General features: G+C 38.3%; 1 protein-coding gene across 1 annotated transcript; it reads right to left on the bottom strand.

Annotated features, from left to right (window-relative positions):
- Window positions 1-7,889: 7,889 nt before the first annotated feature.
- On the bottom strand, window positions 7,890-22,124 carry LOC117943447 (calcium/calmodulin-dependent protein kinase type 1D-like). The gene is made up of 14 exons (XM_034869587.1): window positions 22,046-22,124; window positions 20,460-20,571; window positions 17,237-17,362; window positions 17,043-17,117; window positions 15,800-15,938; window positions 15,486-15,544; window positions 15,102-15,196; window positions 13,697-13,772; window positions 12,669-12,781; window positions 10,014-10,092; window positions 9,849-9,936; window positions 9,197-9,540; window positions 8,365-8,461; window positions 7,890-8,273 (listed from the first exon to the last, which is right to left on the bottom strand). Exons 2-13 carry the CDS (start codon window positions 20,543-20,545, stop codon window positions 8,398-8,400), a joined length of 1,344 nt encoding a protein of 447 aa, XP_034725478.1. The 5' UTR covers window positions 20,546-20,571; window positions 22,046-22,124; the 3' UTR covers window positions 7,890-8,273; window positions 8,365-8,397.
- Between the last annotated feature and the right edge of the window lie 3,500 nt (window positions 22,125-25,624).

Genomic DNA, 25,624 nt, shown 5'->3' with positions numbered 1-25,624 from the left:
TGTACTTTTCCTACTGTGACATGTCAAAATGTCACCTATAGCCAATATCACGTTACCTGAAACAGACGCTACTTATCCGAAACTAAACTCGCATGAACAATGACATGTGTAGATTAGCAATGAGAGCAGTGCATATCTTAATTTGTGCATATAAAACTTTTTTTTTAAAAGACGAAATATAAAATGACATTAAAATGCACAGCAAAGCTGCACAACAATCACACAAAGGAACCCATCTAACATTACAATTAAAGACAGCTGTACAGGCATGCCACCAATTCACATATAAATGTAAATATGATTGAAATACATATATAGGAAAGAAAGGAATACAAATCCCAGACATGGATGTATGGTTAATATGGTTTTTTTTCACCCAGAAGTTTTCCTTGGATTAGGGTGGCACATCATGGTTGCAGCTGTTGCCATGACCCCGCAACACCCTACAGTGCCCTGCTACGCCCCGCTACATCCTGCTACGTCCAGCTAAGCCCTGCTACACCCTGTATTGTCCTGCAGTGCCCTGCTACACAATTAACTTATACAACTGCTGTTTCTAGTCATAGTTCCATTATCTTTGTTTATGACTATTAATACCCCGACCAGCACCGGCAGACACCGCCTACCAAGAACCTCGGCCGGTCCAAGGTTTCTCCCTAAAAGGAAGTTTTCCCCACCACCCAAGGTTTCTCCCTAATACAAAGTTTTTCATTGCCACTGTCGCACTACGTCCTTTAGTCCTTATCTATCTGTAAAGTGTCTTGAGATAACTCTTGTTCTTGTTTGATACTAAAATGAAATTGAATAGAACCATTTGCAAAGAGCAGAGAAGCAATTCTGAGGTCCCCAAACCGGACACTCTTCTCCCCCCAGCTGCACCTTGACATCCTATCAGTGAAGATCCCAAACAGAATCCTGGCAAAGCCCAACCCCCTCAGCTCTTAGTCGTCTTACTGTGAGGACTGGACTGACCCTGCAGCATGGCTGCAAGCTTTCTCTTAAGTCTATGAAACACGTGTAAACTGGATGGGCAAACTACCATGACCCCTCCAGTAACCCCGCAAGGGTGAAGAGCTGGTCCACTGTTTTAACGCCGGCCTTACTTTCTGGGGCTGCCTCTAGCTCACTGAGTAGAGTGTACCCCCCATGTGGCCTGAGTCCTTGGTAGCAACCCGGGTTCAAATCCGATCTGTGGGTCTTTATTCCGTGTCATCCTCTCTTTTACCTTTCCTGTCTACACAAGTAAATTAAAAAAGAGATCCCCACTTTATAAACTCAAACTGGTCCTCACAATGATGTCAAAAAGAGTCCAACAGTAATCAGAATCCTAGAAGAACCTTGGGAAGAACTGTTAACTCCCCTGTGTGTCAACACACACACAATAACACACACACACACACACACAAACACACACCATATGCGGGTATAAAATGCTGGGTAGTGTCTTGTGTCTCGCTGTCATAAACATGCAGAGCTGCTGGACCTGACAATAGTCTAAATATGGACGTTATGAGCTGGTCTCTGTTAGGAAGCTGCAGTCCTGCTGTATAAACATCCAGCCACACACACGCACACACACACACACACACACACGGACACACACACACTGAGGAATATTGAGCAACACTAAGGAACAACGTTACTGCTGATGGAAAATCCTCAGCAGTAATGTTCAGTTAGTGATGTATTCTAACCCCCTAACAGTTGTCAGACAGCAAACTGCACATGTTTTACATTTTGTTGCTATGACAGCCGGGTAAGTCATAATATAATATATTTCAAAAGATCTGAATAATAGTTGAGAGACATTAATGTGACGCCTGTCACAGGAAGAATAGTTCAGTTCTGGGGAAAATGTGTGTTTTTTGTTCTTTAGCTACTCTCATTGACATACATGGGGTGGACTAAATAATAGAAACAACTCTCAGAATAGGGTTGCAGAGTATCAGCAACACAAACGAAAGCCTCCAAAATGATCATATAGTTAAATCAACACCTCTAAAAAACAGAAACAAAAACTGAGCATTATAACTTTCACGCAGGGAGGATTTAGCGCAGGCACCCATTTATAGAGGTTTACCCCTCGACAGAGTGGATCGGGTTTGACTCTGACCCGCCGCCCTTTGCTGCATGTCATTCCCCTTTTCTCTCTCCTTTCATTTCTTCAGCTGCCCTGTCAATAAAGGCCTAAAATTTCAAAAGAAACATAATCTTGATTTTTTTTAAAAATAAGAAAGTGCTGCTACAGGGCCAGTACAGTTATTCCCCGGCCGCAATGTAGAGACTTTGGGAGCGCAGATGCAAAGAACCGGAAATACTGACCAATCAGAGCAGACTGGGCTTTTTAAAATAGAGCATTTCAGACAGAGGCTGAATACGGGTTTATTCACACAGACAGACAGTATGAGAAAAATAATTGTTTTTTGAACATTAAAGCGTGTAAACACGTTCTTGTAGAAGGTATGAACCTGATAATAATCAGCATAACATATATAAAAAAATTCTTTTGAGATTATTTTTACCTGTTTCAACATAAATCAGCTTGTTTCTTGTTTTTTTTACAAATCAACTTCATAACACAACACCATAGTATACTATTTAACACAGTGGCACACATGAACCATATCTGATAATTACAGTTTTTCTCAATCACTTGATCACTTACATTCTCTAAACTGTAAGTGCAATTGTCAAAACTATTTAATGGGACATCACAACTGTATTATATGTCTGCAAAAGGTAGTAAACTCACCCAAAGCATTTCATTCATGCTTTAAAACCTAGTTATAGTGTCAGTAAATTGGAAATTGAAAAGTTGTTTTGTCATTGTGTAAGGTCAAAGATGCTTTATTCATCCTGGCAGTCAACCATGAAAATGTTTCTCAATCTCTGTTTTTTCTCATTCAAGAATTAAGCCAAAGTGATTGATAAAAACTGCTGGTATGTGCATGGACACCCTCCCTTTGTGGATGAGAGACATCAGGTCCTTTGACATGAAGCAACACTGCGTCCTGGTGGCCAAGGAAAGATGCACAACATTTTACTACTTTTCAGAGGAAATCAGAATCAGAAATACTTTATTGATCCCTGAAGGGAAATTCAATGTAGCAGTTGCACAACTTGTATAAATACCAAGTTGAAATATATTTAAAAAAAAAAGAAGTTTGGATATGCACGGTATTTACATAGTTAAAGGAATGTTATGATGCGGTATTCACATAATTACGGAGTTGTAATGGTGAACAGTAATATCAATATTAATATTAATGTTAGTATTAATATTAATAATGGTAATTAGTAGAGGATTGCACACATTTCAAGCCAGTGTTATTGCACCAAACAGATAATATTGTCCAGTTTCAGACACTTAGGGGGAGGAGTTAAGAAGTCTGATGGCCACAGGCAGGTTATACTTCGTGTGGCGCTCTGTGGTGCATTTTGGGAGAGTGAGTCTTTCACTGAAAATGCTCCTGTGATAGAGCAGCAAGTCATCGAGTGGGTGCAAGACATTGTCCAAGATGGCATGTAGTTTGGACAGCGTCTTCTTCTCTGACACCACCCACAGAGAATCCAGCTCCACCTCCAAGACGTCACTGGCCTTGCAGATAAGTTTGTTGAGTTTTGTTTATTGTACTACATTTATCTGACTGACTGAGCGTGTAAAACCTGCAAAAACGTGATCAACTAAAGTACATAACATCATATTAAGTAGTTGTAATTAGCTCCACCTTGACAACATTAAAATGCTGGTGATGTAAATGCATCAATGGCCATATTCCAATGACATAAAGAATGCAGTACATAACACTCTGAGTGGGGTCATTTTGCTAGGACAAGGACTACTTTTACTCTTTATACTTAAAGTACATTTTGATGTTAATACTTACGCAATTTTACCACTTAAAATACTTGATTGCAGGAGGTTTACTTGTAATGGAGTATTTTGCCACTTCTATTATTACTTTCTCTTATGTAAAAGATATTGATACTTTTCCCACCATTAATAATTTATTTAGAATAGCAAAGAGAAAAAGGTTTGAAAAATGTTTTAAATGTTAAATTAAAGCTACATTTGAAATATTTTTCAGCCTTTTAATTAAAATCAGATTTTAACTTTTTTTTAGACTACTCTAAAAAGGATTCCTCCTGTTAGGCCAGATTCATTCCAATTCAGAGTGACGGAACACATCTAGTGTGTCACTCGGGTAATATCGGACTATTCTGATATAGGATTTTAAAATAAAGGGCTTAAATGTCCAAGTAAAGCTATATTTGAACTATTTTTCAGGCAGTTAATTAAAGCCATATTTGAACTATTTTTCAGGCTACTTTATAATGGAATCTCCTCCTGTTAAGCCAGATTCATTCCACTTAAGAGTGATAGAACACATCTCCAGTGTATCACTGGAGTAATGTTGGACCATTCTGATGTAGGATTTTAAAATGTTGGCTTAAATGTCCAATTAAAGCTATATCAGTATTTTAAATCTATTTCCGGCTGTTAATTAAAGTCATATTTTAACTCTTTTTTGGGCTACTCTAAAAAGGAATTATTCTGTTAAACTAGATTCATGCCACCTCAGAGTGGTAGAACACATCTCCAGTGTGTCACTTGAGTAATATTGGACAATTCCAATATAGGATTTTAAAATTAAGGGCTTAAATGTCCAATTAAAGCTACATTTGAATTCCTTTTCAGGTTGTTATTAAAGCCATATTTTAACTCTTTTTCATGCCAAAACAATCCTCCTGTTAAGCTAGATTAATTCCACACCCCCACCACGTCTATGCTTTTGTAATGTCAGACACTCTCACGTGAGAACATTTCATAAAGTCCTTTTTTTCTCTGAGGAAGGATAGTTTTCTGCCCTTTCACCCTTGCCCTTGAAAGGCAGTTCCTTGGGTTGAACCTGAGAGGAACTTAGGTCGTTTTCACACATAAAAGTCTGAACCAAGGTTGATATTTTTGTCACATTACATACATTTGATCAAGTTTTGGTTTCACACTGTAGTTAGTTACGCTACGTGACTAAACTACGTCCTGCTGTGTCTCCAGATACTTATAATTGATTGGTTTGTAGATGGGCATCCCTGTCCTCTCGTATCCTCTCTAAGTGTCGGAGTTATTTCTATTGACGTCTACTCCCCCCTACTAACGCGGCTTTTTTTGTTTTGTTGTGATGTTGAGAAGCAAGACAAGGGAAGTTTCTTTGTGGAGCATTCATTCAGAGACAAACAGAAGCCTAAACTGTAGCCTACATTTACTACTTAACCCTCCTGTTGTCCTCGGGTCAAATTTCCCTTTAAAAAATGTCTATATCTGAAATGTGGGTTTCTTTTTAATCAAATTACCAGAAAAATGGATTGGATTCCATACAACGTTCTTTGCAAATACAATTGATCAATTTCATTACTGACAAAACTTAACTATACGTTCCTCTGATCTTTAACTATCAAAATAATTCATAATTTCTGATTTTCTAACTCAAATATTAGGTATAATTCTATATAAATGTGGCTTAAAACCATGACTTCCAAAATCTAGTGTAAAACTAGTGGTAGTAAGGTGGTGGTATTGAAAACTAAAAAAAGTCTGAAAAAGGGTAAAAAATGTCCAATTTCTGTCAGTTTTTGATCCGAGAGGACAACACAAGGGTTAATGAGTAAACAGCTGATGTACTCCCTGCTCTAAGTGTTGACACCATCACTCCCTCTCTCGTGTATCCTGACCATAGACCGTTAACAATAAATATACAGTCTATGATCCTGACACACCAAGCACCACTGAGCTAAATGTTAGACCAACTTTCTTATGTAACCTAAACCTAACCAAACCTAACCTTCAGGGAACGTTCCCACAACCAGAAACCAACGTTCCCAAAACGTTCTGGGAACCAAAAATTGTTAGCTGGGTCTCCAGTCTTGTAATACAAGAAGGGTCGCCAGAACTTTTTGTATTTGGTCCGAAAGTCCAAACCAACCAAAAAATGCTTTCACTCTATACCACGGTTCAGTTTGGTCTGGAACGAGACCACCTGTTTTTATTGGACCAGAATTTGGTCTTTTGACCCGGACCATGGTCCAGGGGAGGTTTTACACATATAATTTTGGCTCAGATCAAACTGAAAAGTTTTAAAGTCCAGGCCAAATGAAGCATATGTGAAATGACTTCATATGTGTAACATATTTACATTCTACATATTGTAGAACATTCATAAGTGGACACAGGTTGTTAAAACCCCCAGATCTGCAAAAAATAAAATAAAAACACATGTGTCACCAAATGGAGCTCTGGTCATGTGGGGGTTAATTAGAGTTTATAAGATCCAAGGTAACTCCCTGTTCTTTCATTTTATTTTCAGCTAAAGCAGAATCCCTCAAGGGGCTGCAGGACGAGATCTTAGTTTAGTCCGAACAGCTTGAAGGACTCAATGCTAAGTTTAAGGAAATTTTGGGAAAACTTCAAAACAAAGTCCAGGACATCAGCACCCGCCAGGGCTGAAAGCCCCCTAGCTAGTAGCCTTCGCCACCATTAACAACTTCTACTCTCAGAAAATTATTATCACTTTACTTAAGGGGAAGTCCTCCCTAACAATGGAGTAAATAAGGGGAAAAATCTTTCCTGCCAGATATCAAGATTACAATTCATTTTGCTAATTATTTATTTTTTTAAAGTATAGCTAATGTTCAATATTAACAGATAACACGTTGTGAAGCATTATAGCATGAAACACCATCTAAAGAGCTCTATATTGTTAAAAGTGTATAAAAGGGTCAATGTTACATTATTTATTTTCTGTTTTGCATATTTTTTTGTGCAGAATCCACAATATTTCAATAAAAACCTGTTTATAATTTGATGCATGTCCTTAAGCTTCATGGGAGAGGCCAACATTGCACTGTAGCTTAGCATTCATCCCTAGAGTCAGCAAGACGTGTTCTTACTTAATAGAGGAAATAATGCAAAAAGACAAATACATGCATCTTGCTGCATTTGTGAATTCAGAATGGTTCATGACTTCACTCGTGTTGGCGGCATCTTTACACCATCTGGGGGCACTTGAAGTGTTCAGCTTATGTAAATATCAAAGAAATCACAGCATGTTGCCGTGTCAATGACTCCACCTCAAAATAAAGCTGAATCTCATAAATACAAATAACCATCGCTGTGTGAAGTGGAAATTGGATGTATATTCCACCAATGCAATCCTGCATAAATGGAAAAATAGTAATCCTGCCTGCAAGGCTCAACAGTCCAAACACTAATGCACATTCCACTATGTTGTTCAACAGTGGATACAAAAGAAATAAAGCCACATTAGTCAAATGCATTTAAAAAATAATAATTAATGGCAGGTGCACACTAGAGGATATGTTTTTGTCAGATCACACACTAAACTGTTTCCGAGTTGCATTCAGAGACTTGGGATGTTAAAGAATCTCCGGTGATCATACGTGAATTCAGAAGAAAAAAAACCCGGAGAGGGGCTGTTGTCGTCATATGGTTGCAGTTATGTGTGTTGATTTGCACCGGGAAAAAAGGATGGCATCAAAAAAACACTAATACAGTACTGTTGGCATAATTCCACGAGGTTTTCAGCTGTCCATCTCGCTGGGGAGACAGAAGTCATATTTGCTCTGTTGGCTGACATGTTTCTGTTCTACACAAGTATGCAACCTCCGTAACATTAACAGTGTATGTAAATGTGGCCAGGTTGGTTTAGTGGTAAAGCGGGCGCACATGTACTGGGAGGTTTATGCCTCGACGCAGAGGTTCAGGTTTTGAATGTGACCTGTGATGATTTTCTGCATTCCCTCACCTAAGCCCAAAAAGGAATCCTATAAAAAAGACTGTATGTAAACGCCTCACACTATGGGAAAACGGAAACACTATCAGACCCCAAATCAGCATTAGCTTTCACATTGCGTACTGTATGTGACCAAAATCTATTCAAAACAAATAAATTTTAATGGAATTTAGTAACATGTTGACAGTAATATGCAATACATAATAACAGTTTATAGAGAATAAATGTCAGCAAATTAGATGAATTGTGAATGTTGAATTCCTGCTTGTGTCTGTTTAAATGTGACTTTTCTAAAGTGTTATTTACATATGAACAGATAAAGTGTTTTTTATAGTGCAGATAATGTGTGCGTCCGTTAATGGAACATGTGTTCCGACAGCAGACATGACAAAGCCGAGCAGCAGATGTGTCAACACCTTTACATCTGGAGGGATGCTGCTGAGTGCCGTCAACTCCAGAGACAAACAAAAAAAAACAAAAAATAAATAAAATGTATCAATTACAGGATATTTTATTGAAAAATTCTAAATTCCGACTAAGAGAGATGAGGGTTTACCTGCATGAGATTCATCTCAGGTAAGCCAGCCAATCACATGACAGAACACACTCCACTCTGAATTTTCTTGTCCTTCCTCTGAGACACAGCGTCCAGGCTGTAACACACACACAGCCAGGATTATAGATTCACCCAGGGACAGCTCAAGCTATAAATAGACTTTTCAAGCATTTCAACAATAGTAATTATATACTTTGTCAATACAAAATATTCACTCTATGACAACTATTACTCAATTTAGAAGTATATCATCTACTGCATTTAATGTAAAATAATGTGAAAATAATAAAAACTCTTAAAATACTTTCAGGACCAATAGATTATACCTCTGATACAGATACAGTATAATATACAGTATAATACATAGTACCTCATTATACATTTATTACCTCTATTCGTGGTTTATTTCTAGTTTACATAAACAATCGCACATATGCAATGGATGCAATATTGCCAATACTTTTTGCAGATAATGTTAATCTTATTATTTCATCAAAATATAGGTTTTAAATGTGGGTATACATTATAGTGTTCAAAGTAAATATCTGAAAACATGTAAGAATAGTTTAAAATCTAATATATAATTATTATATAATAATATAATAATATTTTTTTAATTTCTTAGAATTTGGAAAGTTGATTTGACTCAATTTTAGGGGTGCCATTGGATGATGTACTCTCATGAGAGTTATAAAATTGGCTTTATTATTCAAATAGCAGAAATCCTTTTGCCATTTTATTTTAACATCCATTCCTTAATTACCACAATATTCTATCAACGTTTTTTTCTTATATTTATATCTGGCATGCACAATTTTCTAGCAGCTCTCACCTCTTTGACGGCCTGAACGGAGCATCGATCTGTGAAATAAAGTGAGCGACCTCTGTTGATTCTGTTGATTGAGTGTTGCCCGGCTCATGTTTACTGGCTCTCAGTGGTGGACAGAGACCTCGGTCCGACTCAGGATTACTACGGGATACATGACTGGCCCCAAGAACGGGATTCCCGTTTGGGTCGAAGGCATCAGCCTCATCTTGGCAGGGTCCCAGCACCTCGTGGTCACACTGGGAGGTGGACTGTACCATGGTATTGGGTATGCAGAGGTTTGAGGGTTCACTGAGGGATAACTGCAGTTTCTTCATGTGGTGGACTACTGAAGCTGCGTTGAAGGCTTGCTGTAGGAAATATCCACACAAAGAGAGAAGGTTATACTGCTACTGCTCACGTATAGTAGGGCATGACACATCTGTCTGGATTAGTAACAACAGCTTGTCTTAAAAATGTCTTGGTGGTCTTTATATAATAACCAACAGTGCCAGTAAGAGCCTGACAGATAAAGGATTTTTAAGGCTGCTTATATTTAGCTAAAATATGGCTAAAAACACTGTATTTGTTGGTATTTTGCATGGTTAGCTCAGCTTATGTTAGTTGCCCCTAACTAAATAAAATAAATTAATCCATGAAACAAGAGCAGTGCACTTACCTTCCACTTGGATTTGGCAAAGTTCCTCTCCATCTGTTCAGAGACAGACTGATAAATGTCCAGGTCTTTAGCTGCGTTTCCAGCAATCCTGCAATCAAGTCACTGGCATTAGTTTGTGTGTGTGTGTGTGTGCGTGCGTGTGCGTGTGTGTGTGTTTACACTTACCATGGGTGCCTGAGAGCTTGCTCGGTGAGGAAGCGTTTTGTGGGGTTTTTCTCCATCATATTCCTGATGAAGTCTTTGGCTGTTGAGACATGGCATGGCCATCGGTTAGTTTCTAATTAGAATGGAATACTCTGATCTTCTGCAAGCATACAATAACACACCTACAGCAAAATTTAGTATGGTTACAAAATTCAGAGACACCCTTACCAGGGGAACAAAAGAACCCCTAATTACTTAAAGAGCTCAAATTATGCTGTTTAGCTTTTTCCCTTTCCTTTATTGTGTCATATATATCTTTGTTTTGCGTGTAATAGGTTTACAAAATGAAAATACCCAAAGTCCACCCCAAAGAGCCTTAGCATACTCTTCACAAACTGCTCCAACCAGCTCTATTGTAGTCTAGCCTTTACTTGAGAGACAAACGTGTCTCACTTTGTAAAAGACGTTATAATGCTTGACTAGCTTCTAGCTTGGCACTCCCTCATACTCTGCTTCTGTATGGCTAGTAGTCCTCTCTTGGTCACCGCGCGTGTACGACGCCAAACAAAGATGGAATAGAAGTGTGTTGCCTTACTCTGTAGCTACAACAGAGAGCTCAACACACAGGGTGAAAAGAGGAGCTGCAGCAATGTGCAGTACAACAAAATATGGGCCCAATCCCAAAGTGAGCCCTGAGGACCAAAGACCCAGACTTAACTGATCTCAGGCGCTGCTGTTGCTTATCTTTGAAATTTCCCGATTTCCCTATGGTCTCTGCAGTAAACGTCACAACTGTGGGTAATTTCCTTTGGTGAAGTCTGCATCGATGCAGACTGTGCACTCAAACCCTCACGCCCCTTGAAATTCGACATTGGGACAACCCTGAAGCCCTTATGAATTTCGCGAGGACGCGCACCAAAGTCTGTGAGTTCAGACTTTGCGGATTGGGCCATTGTGTTTCTGAAAATTAAACCATGTAAACATAAAACCTCTAAATACGATTATGACCCTGAAAATGAGCACTTTAAATTAATGTTGTCATATTATTTTCTGTGAAATGTTGTGTTTTTTATAATATAAGAAGCCCAATGGCTTTTCTGCCTCTTACAGCACTATACATACCTTTGTTTAATCAGTCTAGTAAAGTACTGGTCTGTTCAGACTGAAGCCAATTTTCCGAAAAGCTCATGCTTGTGTGTTTAAGGGAAAGTGAGCCTTGGATAACAGTAGGTATAGAGGATACCTTTTTGCATAATGTCAAAATCTGTAAAATTTCTGACCCTTTTCTGCAGTTTAAAGTTCTTCAAGTCAAGTGCAGTGTAATGGTTTTAAAATTTCTATCAGTTCTTTAACATTTTCTCTCCATCAGTACAGTGGGCCCTATTTCAATGATCTAAGCGCATGGTGTAAAGCGCCTAGCGCAGATGTGTAAAGGCGTGTCCGAATCCACTTTTATGCAACATGCAATAAACCAATCAGAGTGTCACCTCCCATTACCTTTGAAAGCCAGGTGTGTTTGTAACCGAGGTGCATTGCTATTATGATGACCGTAGTATTTTTTGTTTGTAATCTTCTGCGTGTGTGTGTGCTGCTGTGCTTCCCTGTGTGTGTGTGCGTGTGTGTGTGTGTAACAAGCATAGTGTGCATATGCTGGGCATAAGCCTAGGCACCTTTTACCAAAGTACTGTTAGAATAACAATGAAATGCTGCACTATTAGACCAGTTTTTTGTTTTGTAAGACCAGCATGCCCATGGGCGCAAAAATGGGCGCAGGTGCATTTGCTATTTAAACTATGTGGCCGCAGGACAGTCTTAAAATAGCAGACCCTTCGCTACATCAGGCTGCGCCGGGTGCAAGATAGGACCCAGTATGTTTACAATCCACAAATGCTCTAAATTTCCTTTTTTTGTTGTATTTTCAATCAGTGTTGCATGTTCAGTCTGTTGTTTACAGAAAGAATTCAGTCCTTTATTTTTGGTAAGGAGGACGTTTGACATGTCTCTAAATGCCAGCAGATAACTAAATCCCTCTAGCAACCGAGAACTGTCCTTGGCCATTTTCTAACCACGGTACTGTATTTATATCTGACCTAATCCGAACACGACAAGCCATATTAGCTGAGGATGATGTAAGAGTATGATGTGAGTAGGTAAGCTGTCTCTAAGGAAATATATACATACACATACATGCACATCCTGATCCAAATTAAGCTAACACTGAGGTTGATCATAGTAACGGCACTATATTTGTCACATTTCCTTAAAGTGTAACTCTCGCCAACATGTAACCTAGGGTCTTTTTGTGAATGTACCCAAGTCATACTTTTTGTTAAAAAGCATAATTTTTTTTTTAATCACACTGCCTTTTAAATGGGAGTCCTAGGAACTATGATAGCATCAAAATCACTATTTTTAAGAGCTAAGTTGTTAAAACCTTTCTTTTTAGTAAACTCTTTGTACACAAACAATCTTCTCAATTCTGGAGTTCATGCGTAGAGCCCCTGGTGATACTTGGAGCAAAGTTTTATGTTGTGTCGAGTCTTCTTAGTGTTTTAAAAATGTCATTTTGATGCTATCATAGTAGTGCCCCCCTAGGAAAAGGCCGTGTGACCAAAAAATAATGATGCTTATGCGAGAATATGTGACTGACATGTGAAATGTTTTCTATTTTCATACCAGACTCAGAGATGTCGTCCCAGAAAGGCGAATGGAAGGCATACTCCCCTCTCATGATCTTTCTAAACAGACGGGTCTCGTTCTTTTCAAAGAATGGAGGGTAGCCACACAGCCTGCAACACAGAGACAAGGAGCCATCTCAGCTAATCCCGTTAAATCCCTTACATCTGCATTTTGAAACATATTTTTCAATTATACTATAACTCCTGTTAATGTAATAGTAATGTAGTAGTATATGCTTTTGTCCTAATTCCATTCATTCACCATACGTGGGCGCCAATTGGATTTGTATTGGGATTTTCATTAATTGCAATTAGATAGTATTGCGTTGTATTGAGTATTGCAATTTTCTTTTCCTTTTACAAAAACAAAAGTTGACTAATACACTTCTGGAGACAATGTATGATGCAACATTTCTTTGTTTTATTTTTTAGCAGGACAGCTGAAGAAATGAAAGGGGAGAGAGAGGGGTCGGGGGGGGGGGGGGATGACATGCCACAATGCCACAGGTCGGAGTCGAACCCCAGACCACTGCCTCAAGGAGTAAACCTCTACATACGGGTGTCAATCTGGTTGCCCTCATACAACTTTTCTAAAAATAAATTGATTTTTAAGAATACTGCATATCACATGTCAGTCAGTCTGACATTTTAAAAATGTCCCAAAAAGTATGTGAGATGGATTTTCTGCATTTTTTTGCTGGAAAAAATAGAATTAAAAACATAATAAAAATATTTTATTTATTCAATTTTTTTCAAATCTTTTTAAAAAAAGAAATCACAATACATACACTTTTAGATTTTTTTTTTTACCCTAGTTTGTACTGCACAACCTCAGGCTTCTGACATTGAGGTTATTATTGAAAGTAGATTTTGTATTGAATATAGACAAATGTAAGCTTATGGCGGGATAAATAGCTCCAGAAGTAATCCACCTTCTCAGTTTACCAGTCTGTAATGATATGTATGTGTACATGTCTAGTATTCTGCTATGTTAATGTTAATGTTAGAGGACAGAAATGTACTCACAGGATGTAAGTGATGACTCCAATGGACCAGCAGTCCACTGCTTTGCTGTAGGGTTTCTGGGCCAACACCTCAGGCGCTGTACAATGACACACAATAGTAATCCAGGTAAGATGTGCAAGAAGTTAATTTCACCATGAATGTCCTCAAAAATATTGAAATTTCTATTATTGTGATAGAGGATCATCAAAGTTCATCTGTATTGTTGTTGGAGTTTAAGATTTCTCCACAAGCACCTCTTCCAAGGGCTGGGCGATATGAAAAATAATCATACATCATGATATTTTTGACCAAATACCTCGATATTAATACCACAGCGATATTGTAGTGTTGACTACTGGTGCTTTCACAAAATATTTACACAATGAGATCAGAAAATGATATCACTTTGCTGTAATGCAACCTTTAAAACCAGGAATAGACAACACTTATGCCATATTACGAAAAAGCTGAGCAATATGTTGATATATCAATATTGTGATATGAGACTAGATATCACCTTAGATTTTGGATATCGTAATATGACATAAGTGTGGTCTTTTCCTGGTTTTAAAGGCTGCATAATAGTAAAGGGATGTCATTTTGTTATCTTACCAGACTGCTGTAACTGTTCTATTATTTGCCTTAAACCACTTTATATCAACATTAATGATGATCATTTATCAAAGATCTCATTGTGTCATTATTTTGTGAAAGCATCAATAGTCAACACTACAATATCGTCGATAGAGGCATTTGGTCAAAAATACCGTGATGTATGATTTTCTTCATATCACCCAGACCTTTTACAATATCCATAATCGAAGACGATATCTAGACTCATATCACAATATCCATACAATATCAACATATTGCCCGGCTTTACCTCTGCCTATAACTGCCAGCTGCAGAATGTAATAGATTACACTATGAAAAAAATCTAACATGATTACTATGATGATAACAATAATCCCATAATTTAGTTTTGAATATCTTAATCTCTTCACTTGATGGCAAATGTTTATATCACACATGATATTATTAATCATTTCAACTACAACAACTTCTGTTGACATTCATATACAGCTTAAATACGGCAATCACGCACCTCCATTGTGTCGTTATGACAATGCATATGGGCCATAGACGCCTGGACACCAGGGTGGTTACCATTAGGGGTGTGCAAAAAAATGTATTCACATTCATGAATTGATTCATAGAATACATTTTCTGTTTAAATAATTACATTTTTTTGAATCAAAAATTGATTTGGAATCGAATCGTGAGCCTAAAAATTGATATTGAATCAAATCGTGACATTTTCTGAATTTTGCACCCCCAGTTACCATGTTTACAAAGGGGGGCCGGAGGGAATTGTCCAGTTATCTGGGTATCACACTGCAGATTCTGCACATCTGGAGCAGATTACATATCTGCTGCTCCTTAACATCAAAAGGAGCCACTTGCCGTGGTTGCGCTGTCTGATGCGAGCTGGGCACCTTTCTTTGGAGCTTTAAAATCCAACTGGTAAGAGACCCCAGAGATGACCCTGAACACACTGGAGAGATTTTAAATCTTATCTGACTTGGAACCCCCCAAGGAGGAGCTGGAAAATCGATGGATGACTGGTCTGTAAAACCTTTTCAATTATTTAATTAGCATGCAAACTGTATATTGACCTGACCCCGGATAAGTGGACCAAGATGGATGCATGGATGGACCGTATTATGTAACTTTAATGATTCTTTTTAGTTTTCTGGATTCGTTTTCTTTTTGTCATCACCACAGATACACCACTTACATTGGAACTTACAAGTCACTGACCATGATTTTAGCATTCTCATCTGTATTATAGTACAGCAGGTTCTCAGGCTGCTCAGAGACAGGGAGAGAAGGAGAGAGTACAAAGTAGAAGAAGGGAGGAAAGAGAGACAATGATGTACATTTATATTATTTAAACCTACATTCTAATTCAATTAAAACATACAGTACTTCAGAAAACATTCACAAAACATCTGCTTAAACTCCTTTTACTCTAATTTGTTTTGGTAATTTGGTCATGTGATTAAGTCACTGGCATTAGTTCATTTGGGTGTGTGTGTGTGTGTGTGTGTGTGTGTGTCTTACTTTAAGGTCCCTGTGTACAATGCTGTTTTCGTGCAGGTAACTGACAGCCTGCAGCACCTGTTGAATCACCGTGCTGGCGTCCTTCTCGGTGTAAACCCCCTTGTCTACTATGCGATCAAACAGCTCCCCGCCTGAGACCCTGCACACACACACACACACACACACACACACACACACACACACAAAAAAATCATCAATGTTTCTATCTTTCTCTGCGATCTTAAATCTACTTTTTTCTAGATTAACAGTGGAAAAAAAGCTTCGTGCGCCAGATGCTTGGGTCAAAAGGATTGTGTCTTCATTAATCGTAGGTGTGTTTTTGGCGTAACATGCAATAAACCAATCAGAGTGTCATGTTCCATTCCCTTTAAAAGCCAGGCACGTTTGGCCCTTGGCTAATTTGCTGAGCAGGACAGAGAGATTCTTGGGAGAAGAAACTCAGGCCTAGTTGCATTTTACTAATGCGCTCTAAGAAATGCTGCGGTATTGTCTTTAGATCCGTTTTTTGTTGGTCAACTTCGCCATCACGTTCCCTTGCCTCAAGATAGCAATATGCCAAGAATGCACCTGAACACACCACCCTGTAAGACCAGCACGCCCATGGGGAATTGACAACTGGGTCGGTTTCAAACTAGCAAAGATAGGTGCAAGATAGGGCCCTAAACCTCATCCAGCGTCAACAAAGAGCTTGAAGAATCTGATACAGAATGTATCAGATTCAGTCAAGCAGTGTAGAATAAGATGATTATTCCAGGCTTAAAGCTACAGGGGAAACAAATGGGGAAGACTGTATGTTGAACACACTGACAAATTGGGACTTTAGCTTATTCACCATATCCCCCAGAGCGTGTACAAATAACAAGGTTACACGGAGACTTGGGTAGCAGCCAAATACTGTTCTCAAGTAAAAGTACTGTTACCTCAGAATAATATGACTCAAGTAAAAAGTATTCATCCAAATAATTACTTGAGTAAGAGTAAAAAAGTCCTTGGTGAAAAAAACGATTCAAGTACTGAGTACCTGTTAAGTAACGTCTGATTTATACACAGAAGACAGCGCATAATGTAGCTGCTGTTTCATACTATTACTAAAAAGGTAACCATGCTTTCAATATGAAATATGTTGATTCTGCCATTTTTGTTTTGCTACGAATGTGAAGCTAAAATAGTTCCAAGTATGTACATGTATGGGTTCTACCAAGGTAATATTTTGTAAAAAAGGGATAATAATGAGTCCACTTACAGCTGCATGACCAGGTAATAGTGTGTCCCACTCTCATAGAAATCCTCCAGTCCCACTACGTTCTCATGCTGTATCCTGAAATAATAAGAGAGAGAGGTCATATCAGAATCATATATGGCAGAAATCTACTGGTGCATTGCTTTTTGTTGTCAATAAACACGATGGAAATCCCCTGTGTGTGTGTGTCTGTTTACCTTCTTAGTACATTGACTTCATTTTCAAGGTTGCTATGAGCAAGGTGTTTCTTCCTTAGACATTTCATAGCGTAGAGTTGTCCCGTTTTCTTCTCTCGCACCATAAAAACCTCTGAAAATGACCCCCTGCAAAAAAAAGGGAAGGTTACACATGTGTTGATTGGGACACCCTTTCTGTCTCACATTTACATAAACACACACCTTCATATAGACCTCGTCATATAGCTTCAGTTAGTCACTTAGACTCTTAATCCTATAATGAAGTGGAAGCTGTTCTGCCATAATGCGCATGATATAATGCATGCACATGTGCACGCACACACACTCAACTCAAGTTGCTGACAAAGGGCTTTAAGCCAGTTTGAGGCTGCAGGGCAGCTCTTAGGAAACAATACCTACAGTTAACTTAGCAACCATTTGTCACAGGTCATTGTACTAACTGTGATATGAAGGAAACACTACATTTCTGGAAAAACGCAGATAAAGCAAATAACTCTTTCTAAGCAGGACAGGAGACAAATTTCAAAGACCATACCAGTGATTTTTGGCACGTTTAAAGCACTTGCTTATCTAAAGTGGATGCAAAGTTTGGATTATTTTGTAATAAGGGCATTCCAGCAATTTACTGGATAGGGTCTTTTGTGAGACACTTCCAGTTTTTCCCTGGCTACAGTTTTCTGGTAAATTAACTGTGTAGATAGAACACAGAAATAAAAGTGTTCTGTAGACAAATAGGTTTATGCTATAGGTATAAGGTAAGGATAACGTGATATTAGTTAGGAAACTTAGTTATCATAACAACTACTTAGATCTAAAGCAAAATAAACTAGTGTATCTTACAGCCACATGTGCAAAACTCTGACTCCAGTCTGACTACCAACAGTCACCTGAGCTGAACAGTTCACATCAGCAGCAAAACTCATTCACAGCAACACAACTCTACACACACACACGTCTCAAATTGTGAGACACTATGCACAATCCTCATGTAGATAACACACACACACACTGTCACTCAGAACACACTCATGTTAACAAAATGGGGGGGGGGGAGCTAGCAAAGTATTACGTAACTTAAATGCTGAAAGAATTAACAGACCCAGATTTGGGTGCCCTGCCATTACAATAAATATCTATTACCAATTCTAAGCACAGCGTGTAGGAAAGCCATCACTAAAGTGGCTGACACCAGCGACACCTATAAATGATGATTGGATTGAAATTATTATGATATTTAAGGATGGTAATAACTAGCTTTTCTATTAGACTGCAACAGGACACATTTTTAAAAAGACAGGAAAGTTGAATTATGTACATAACACCTATATGCCTTTTATTTAATTTGAATTAAGGTATTTTTTTTCCCTTCTTTTTTATTACTCCTTTTTGTGAAGTAATTTGAGGATCATAAAGGCACACCATTCTAGTTCTATTAAGTTTGGGTCCATTTTGTATCTTATTTTATTTTCTAGTTTATCTATGCTACTTTATCGGCCCTTATGTGTTTCTTTATTAGGCCTATGTATTGTAACTCAGTTTTACTACCCAACTGTATTTTACAGAAGGCTTGGATAGGTAAGGCCTATGTGTTAGCAGTAGTGGTACGAGGGCTGGTCTTCAGCTGTACGGTTGCTGTTGTACATGGCTTTAACCCATCTTTGCAGCTACAGCTGATAATGTCCAACAGGGCCAGAGGAGCAATGGGACTTGCATTTTTACAGTGCAAGGTCAAAGTCAGAAACACACCCCTTAAATTCGGACTTCCGAGCATAGAACGCGGACCACCTCGCAGTACCCTGGGCAAAAATTCCATCATGGCTGCTCCGTGCATCTGTGAAGCTGCAGCTGTGAAAGCTGTAGTAACATACAGTTATTAGCACTCATGTCTTCTTTGTGTCCCACTAAATCAGTTGTTCACAAAGTCCTGTCCAACTTCTATCTGTGGACCTGTTGCTACGCTGTTTTTATACACAAAAACTAGTGCAATGTCCTGTTATCAACTGGTATTGCTAACAATGGTTAACATTGCTAGAGCTAATGAAAACAATGCAAATCCAGCATGAGGTTCTGAGTTCCGAGGTAAATGGAATGCACTAGGACGAGCATGAGGACTTTCTCTCCCTTCTTCTTGAAACCCAGTCACACACTCGCAGCAAGAAGAACAAGATGACAGAGAAATCAGAATTAAACAACTTAGTTTGTACCGACTACAGTTCATTTACTGGCCGCGCCGGATTTTCAACCAGAAAAGTTCTCACCTTACAAAATAAACTTTGAGCTACATGCTTAAAATGTAAAGTTTTGAAAATGTCCTGAGGATTGTGCAATAAGACCTGCTTGGTTTTTTCAGTGAATGACTGTAAAGATCTACAAATATGGTTCCTGCATTTACTCTCCATTGGGGACGTTTCAGGACCAATTGGCTATGATAAAATACACACAGTAAAACACTGGTAAAAGCAAATTACATTTGACCATGTATCCAGCTAAAGTATGTAGTTAGTGTTATTGTATTGTGTGAACAGTGAACTTTATTTAATATTGTATGTGGCACATAAACTAGGTCTTTCCTGAGCGGACCTGCCACCCAAGACGATTGTGATTGGTTTAAAGAAATGCAAACAACCAGGATAACATTCGTTGTCCTATCCCAGAATGCATCTGTGGTATAGCCAGACCTTAAGCTTGATTTATTAAGGCTCCATGTAAAGCCTTCGTCATAGCCTACGCAAAGTGACCTTAGGTTTTTACTTGTGCGTTGGTGGTTTGTATCAATCTCTTTTAAAGGATATCAGAGCGTCAATAATGGATTCAGCATGCTCAATAACCCCCATAACCCCTCCAATTCTGTCATGACCAGCCAAGCAGTTGCTGAAATATTGGCCATTGGCCATAATGTTAGTTATTGCAAATGATGCTAATTACGCAAATTGCCCACAATGTGCAAGTTTGTCAGCAGTTTCTAGATTCTGGGGACCCATACTGTACATTTCCAACGTAAAAGTTGGGAGTACTCAACATTTCTGCATTTCCAATAGGGCTCAATGGGCTGGCAGATGTTGTAGATATTGTCAAAATTGTCTTAACTTAAAAACTTCTAACCTGCAATTAACTGTCAATTATTCTTAGCTCTTCTATGCCAGACTAGTCCTTCTCTTCTTCCACACACAGCAATCCCCATTTCTTTCTCTTGTCTGATTTTACTTTCAACAGCAGTACTTACGATCCCATTTTTCCTATGAAGTCAAACACTTCCTTGATATTACTGGTGCTTTTCTTCCAGCTGCAGATGATCTCCTTCCGCCCCATCTTGGCTCAGACGTTGTCGTAGACTCCTGAAGCACATATGACAACAATTATTTACATTTCTCATGGGTTTAAAAACACTGAGACACCCTCATGCATCAAGTTGAGATTGGAAGGCCACCAGTGTTAATTTTAAAACCCGGAACGATTTTAATTTGATCAGTATCACATAAATATGTCTCTCTTCTCAACAAAATTCTTGCCCTGTTGAGTCCTGTGACTTTGACATGTCTCTGTGCCTTACACATGAAAGGGCTAAGCTAACATATATCACTCTCATTCTGTGAATTATTGTATGAGTTTCATTACATATAACTGAGTCAGTTGAATTCTTTGTATGTGTTTTATTCATACTTTTTATACGGAAAAAGGATTTGGGCCACATTTCAAAATTCAATTTGAGTTTTAAGTCTGAATCCGGATAATAAAGTTCAAATTCTGACAAGTCTAAACATTTTCTAAGTAAAAAAGGGAAAGAAAAAAGTCTGAATTCTGAGATTAAAGTTATATTTCTGACTTTAATCTCACAAATCAGATCTTTTTTTCTCAGAATTCTGACACCAAACTCAGAACTCAAATTAATTTGTTTCACATGTGGCCCTAATCCTCCTCTTTCATACATTTAGAAGTATCAAAATATCTGTAAACACCAGATATTGCAGCTTGCATCCCACCACACGGCTGGCAAATCCAAAAACACACATTATTTTGGGAACATTAATGCAGATTGTATTGGATCACACTCACAAATTACCTACCCATGACTGAGGTCAGTCCCCGCTGGGTAAAGCCCATTAGCATCAATCACTTACACAAGATTTCAAAAGGCAGCTGATTAGAGAGGTAGAAAGCAGCGGTTAGGTCATCTCCTCTGCCCAGATCTGCTGTGAGAACAGATTAGTAGCTAATTCTCTTCCCAGGACAAAAGGTGGCTCATTGGATGACCCTGGCCTCAAAAAGGCCTTCCAAAAATACCTGCTGTATATTTCCTGAAATGCACCAATATATATTCAAATTATAAAATTCATAAAAGTTGCTATCCCTGAAAATGATTGCCACATTCTGATTATACTATACAAAAAACTTTGGATGGATGTTTATATTTCTACTTTGCAGGACAGACTTTGTACATTGACTGAATTTTCCATATGATAAATTAAATTACTTATTTACCTTTGGCTCTTAGTAATTAATGACCAATTTAGGGAATCCCGAATTCAAGAGGTATAGATGAAAAAATGCTAAAGATATAGCCCACTTAAAATGGCTTTAGCCGTTTATGTCCATTAGTGATTCCAAAAACCAAATCCTAGTACAATGCAGCACTAACTACCTCCTGGAGGAAATAACTTCAGTTTGGTATCTCTGATGATGTAAACATCTATAACTCAGGATGAGAGTATATTTCTCAACAAATACGACTTTATTGTATCTTTACAGTTCAAACACCACACCAAAAGGGATTTACTCTAGTCTTAAAAGTGTAATAAAGCTTGATTTTACCTGATGAGAGGTGCAGGGCTGTCTGAGGTGAGGTATCCGAGGTGTACCTGACTGTTTCACTTAGGCTGCTGGTCTTATAGACAGCTTCACGAGCAGGGGGCGGGGCCTCGTTCAGTCATGCTACATTCAAAGACTCTTGGAAACTGCACATGCCGTTTACAAAGTTCTTCCCCTTTTTGTAAAACTGATTTAATCTTTTCTATTCGTTGCCATTCATTTGATTCACGATACCTCGTTCATCACTACATTTGAAAATATTTTTCTTTAATCATGTTTAATAAGTTCAGCAAAGGAATACATAGCATTTGAGATTGTCTTTCTGTTTTGGCATACTAGCAGCAAAGGCATGTTTTGTATTTTTTATTTTCACTTTTAATTTGGACTGTTTCTCATGTAGGCTTTTGGAAATTATGTCATACTATATGTAACCCCATACATCTTTTCATCAATATGTTTTTGTAATATGCAACTGATTCCTCAAAGGCAGCTCATTTTGTAGCAGCCTTTGAGGCTATTGTAGCTTAGGATACAATAAAGAATGTTTAAAATGATGAATCTCGATCAAGCTCACAGAGCCAGAAAATGTAGTAAAATACCAGAGGAACCACAAAACGCTATAACAAGTCCGTAGGCAAACATTAGCCATGTTGTTTCACTTGAAATGAAGACTCAAAGCATACAGCTTTGTGGATTGTTGGCTTTTACGTGAGTTGAATTAGGAAAGAAGGGACAAGAAGGAAGTCGGGAAGGAATGGAAGATTTAAATAAGAGTACAAGGACGGAAGACACAGAAAGAAATCCTATATTTTATGTTTATTACAAGGTTATATATTGTTGTCACTGAAATCTGACAATAACAGCTAAAGAAAATTTAAGGGAAGAAATCCCTTTGGAACAAATCATACAAAAACTAAGCCTCCCACAAGGGAAATAATCAAATGCAGTTCCTCACAAATTGTAAAAAAAGAACAATGTTTGAGTGATTAGTTACTTTCTTAAACAAATGGCATATTTTATTTGAACAACAGTCCAAAGACTTAGTAATAATAGGCTTCAAAAACAGAAAGGCATAACAAAACATCAGTGTATTGGGATGTTTTATGTTGGCGTAAAAAAAAAAGTCCTCATAATGGACAAGAAAGAACGTCTAAATGTTATATTTTTAAACCAATAATCCTGCTCAGCCATTCATTTGTGTTCAATAAATGCTGATATTTACAACAGACCTGACAGGAATCAGTGCATCACAGTGTTCGTGTCTGTTGCTGATGACCATGAGTTAACATTTGTAATCATTTATATCTTTTATTTTTTGCTATAGATGCCCTTTTGTTTTTCAAACAGGCATGAAACAAGTTGCTTTAAAGATCCCGTGACATGGTGCTCTGAAGTCTCTTTTATAAAGACCTTAGTGGTCCCCTAATACTGTATCCGAAGTCTTTTATACAGACCTTTTTGGTCCCCTAATACTGTATCTGAAGTCTCTTTTATATAGACCTTAGTGGTCCCCTAATACTGTGTCCAAAGTCTTTTGTATAGACCTTTATGGTCCCCTAATACTGTATCTGAAGTCTCTTTTATATAGACCTTAGTGGTCTCCTGATACTGTATCAGAAGTCTCTTTCCCAAAATTCAGCCTTGGTGCAGAATTACAGCCACTAGAGCCAGTCCCACAATGAGCTTTCCTTAGTATGATGTCTTTCTGGGTGGGCCAAATTATCTGCGTGGGCAAAGCAGAGAAAAAGGAGGTAACCTTGCCCCGTATGAGGTCATGTGGAAAAAGATTCCAGACCGGTCCATCTGAGCTTTCCTTTTCTCAAAGGCAGAGCAGGATACCCATGGCTCAGTTTACACCTATCCCCATATCTAGCCCTGAGGGATCATAGGCAGGCTGGGGGAACTCGTATTCATGTTAAACAAATTCAAATATTTCCATGCCATGGGACCTTTGACTGGTGAAAAAACTGGCTGCATTGTTGAATGCATGGGTCAAAGGCAATTCCTAAAAGTTATATCAAACTGTCCATCATAACTAGGGCTTTTGTTCACTCCATTCCTGACTGTTTCTCTGTGGTCAAAACTATTTTAAAATGTACACTGCACATGCACACATGCTGAATACCAGCAGCAGCCACTGAAACAGCAATAATGCATGTAATCATCTACATGCACATATATTCACTTGCCATAATGATTACATCACCTAACCATGTGACCTTTAGCTTTCCAGGTACAACACGATGCAAACGGTTCCACTTTTGTTCATTTTGTCATACCACTAAAACCTTGAAAAGGACCTGTGAATTTCTGTTTCAGCACTCCATCTGGTCATGCTTCACTTGAAACAGCCTCTACAGCCTGAGGATATGTCACACTGCGGCACGAGACATATCCCTAAATTGCAGGGTCATGATGGCACAGCTAAGCTGATTAGGTATATCAGCAGCTAATACAAAGTAGTGCCCAGTGGGCCAGATTTATATTTATACAGACACGTGAAAGCAGCTCAAGACATAAACAAACTATTTTCTAAATGCAAACATCAGCAACTATTTTTTAAATTCAATTTTATTTATGATATCAATAGAGTTACTCAAGATCCTATACAGATAGATTAGGTCTAGACCACACTCTATAATTTACAAGGACCCAACAGTTCTAGTAGTTCCCTCCAGAGCAAGCAACACATGCAACAGTGGTGAGGAAAATCTCCCTTTTAGGAAGAAACCTGGGACAGACCCTGGCTCTTGGTAGGCGGTGTTTAACGGCCAGGTGGGGTTAAAATACACCTGGTGCAGTCTCACCACTAGGAAGCAGTGTGACGTCACAAACCCGGCCTTATACAGAATCCAAGCTGGATATACAGAACAGGGAGAGCAACGTGTTTCAACTTCTTTTAACACTCTCTCAACCGGCCACTTGTTTTAACAGCACAGAACTGCCTTGACCAAAGCAAAAAAACCAAAATTCAAAAAGGTGAAATAACCTAGAAAACAGTAACCGGATTGGTTCTGCTTTATGAAAACAGAACACATTAATTGCCAGTCACAAAGTTACAGTGTCTTGCACGTAATTAGTACATACAAAGGACTAACGATTGAAACTAGTAAGCTTTTTTTGGTCACATGACCATGTGATGCAACTATATGCCCAAACAGCTGGTTTCCCACAATAGTCACAGTAAAAGATATTGGAATAGTGACCGGAAACAGTAGTTTGTAGTTATGTTCTTTTTCCCCCAGCATGTTTCCTTGGATCAGGGGGGCTCCAAAACCATGGTTGCAGCTGTCCCCCGTGGTGTGTGTGATGTCTAAAGGGACCTTGAATTTCGCCTTTCCCTACTGGAACCTTGAATGTCCCCTTGGGGATCGTTAAAGTATCTATCTTTCTATCTATCTATCTATCTATCTATCTATCTATCTATCTATCTATCTATCTATCTATCTATCTATCTATCTATCTATCTATCTGAGTAGAACTAAAACAAACTTTTATAATACATATAAAAAGACATACTTATAGAATAACTCATTTATACAACATTTTATTCTTGAGATTACCAAAAAGCAAAGCACTGAA

This window comes from Etheostoma cragini, chromosome 4 (genome assembly GCF_013103735.1).
Source record: "Etheostoma cragini isolate CJK2018 chromosome 4, CSU_Ecrag_1.0, whole genome shotgun sequence".
Classification (NCBI taxonomy): Eukaryota; Metazoa; Chordata; class Actinopteri; order Perciformes; family Percidae; genus Etheostoma; species Etheostoma cragini.
Note: the sequence above shows the minus strand (reverse complement) of the source record. Positions and strands in the feature narration are given on the sequence as shown.

Bases quoted from the DNA above. Each gene is read 5' to 3' on its own strand.
- LOC117943447 (XM_034869587.1), bottom strand. From the start codon at position 20,545: ATGGGGCGGAAGGAGATCATCTGCAGCTGGAAGAAAAGCACCAGTAAT. The intron at 17,363-20,459 runs GTAAGTACTGCT...TTTTTTTTGCAG, and splicing joins TTCATAGGAAAAATGGGATC to GGGGTCATTTTCAGAGGTTT. The intron at 10,093-12,668 runs GTATGAAAATAG...ATGTCTCAACAG, and splicing joins GGACGACATCTCTGAGTCTG to CCAAAGACTTCATCAGGAAT.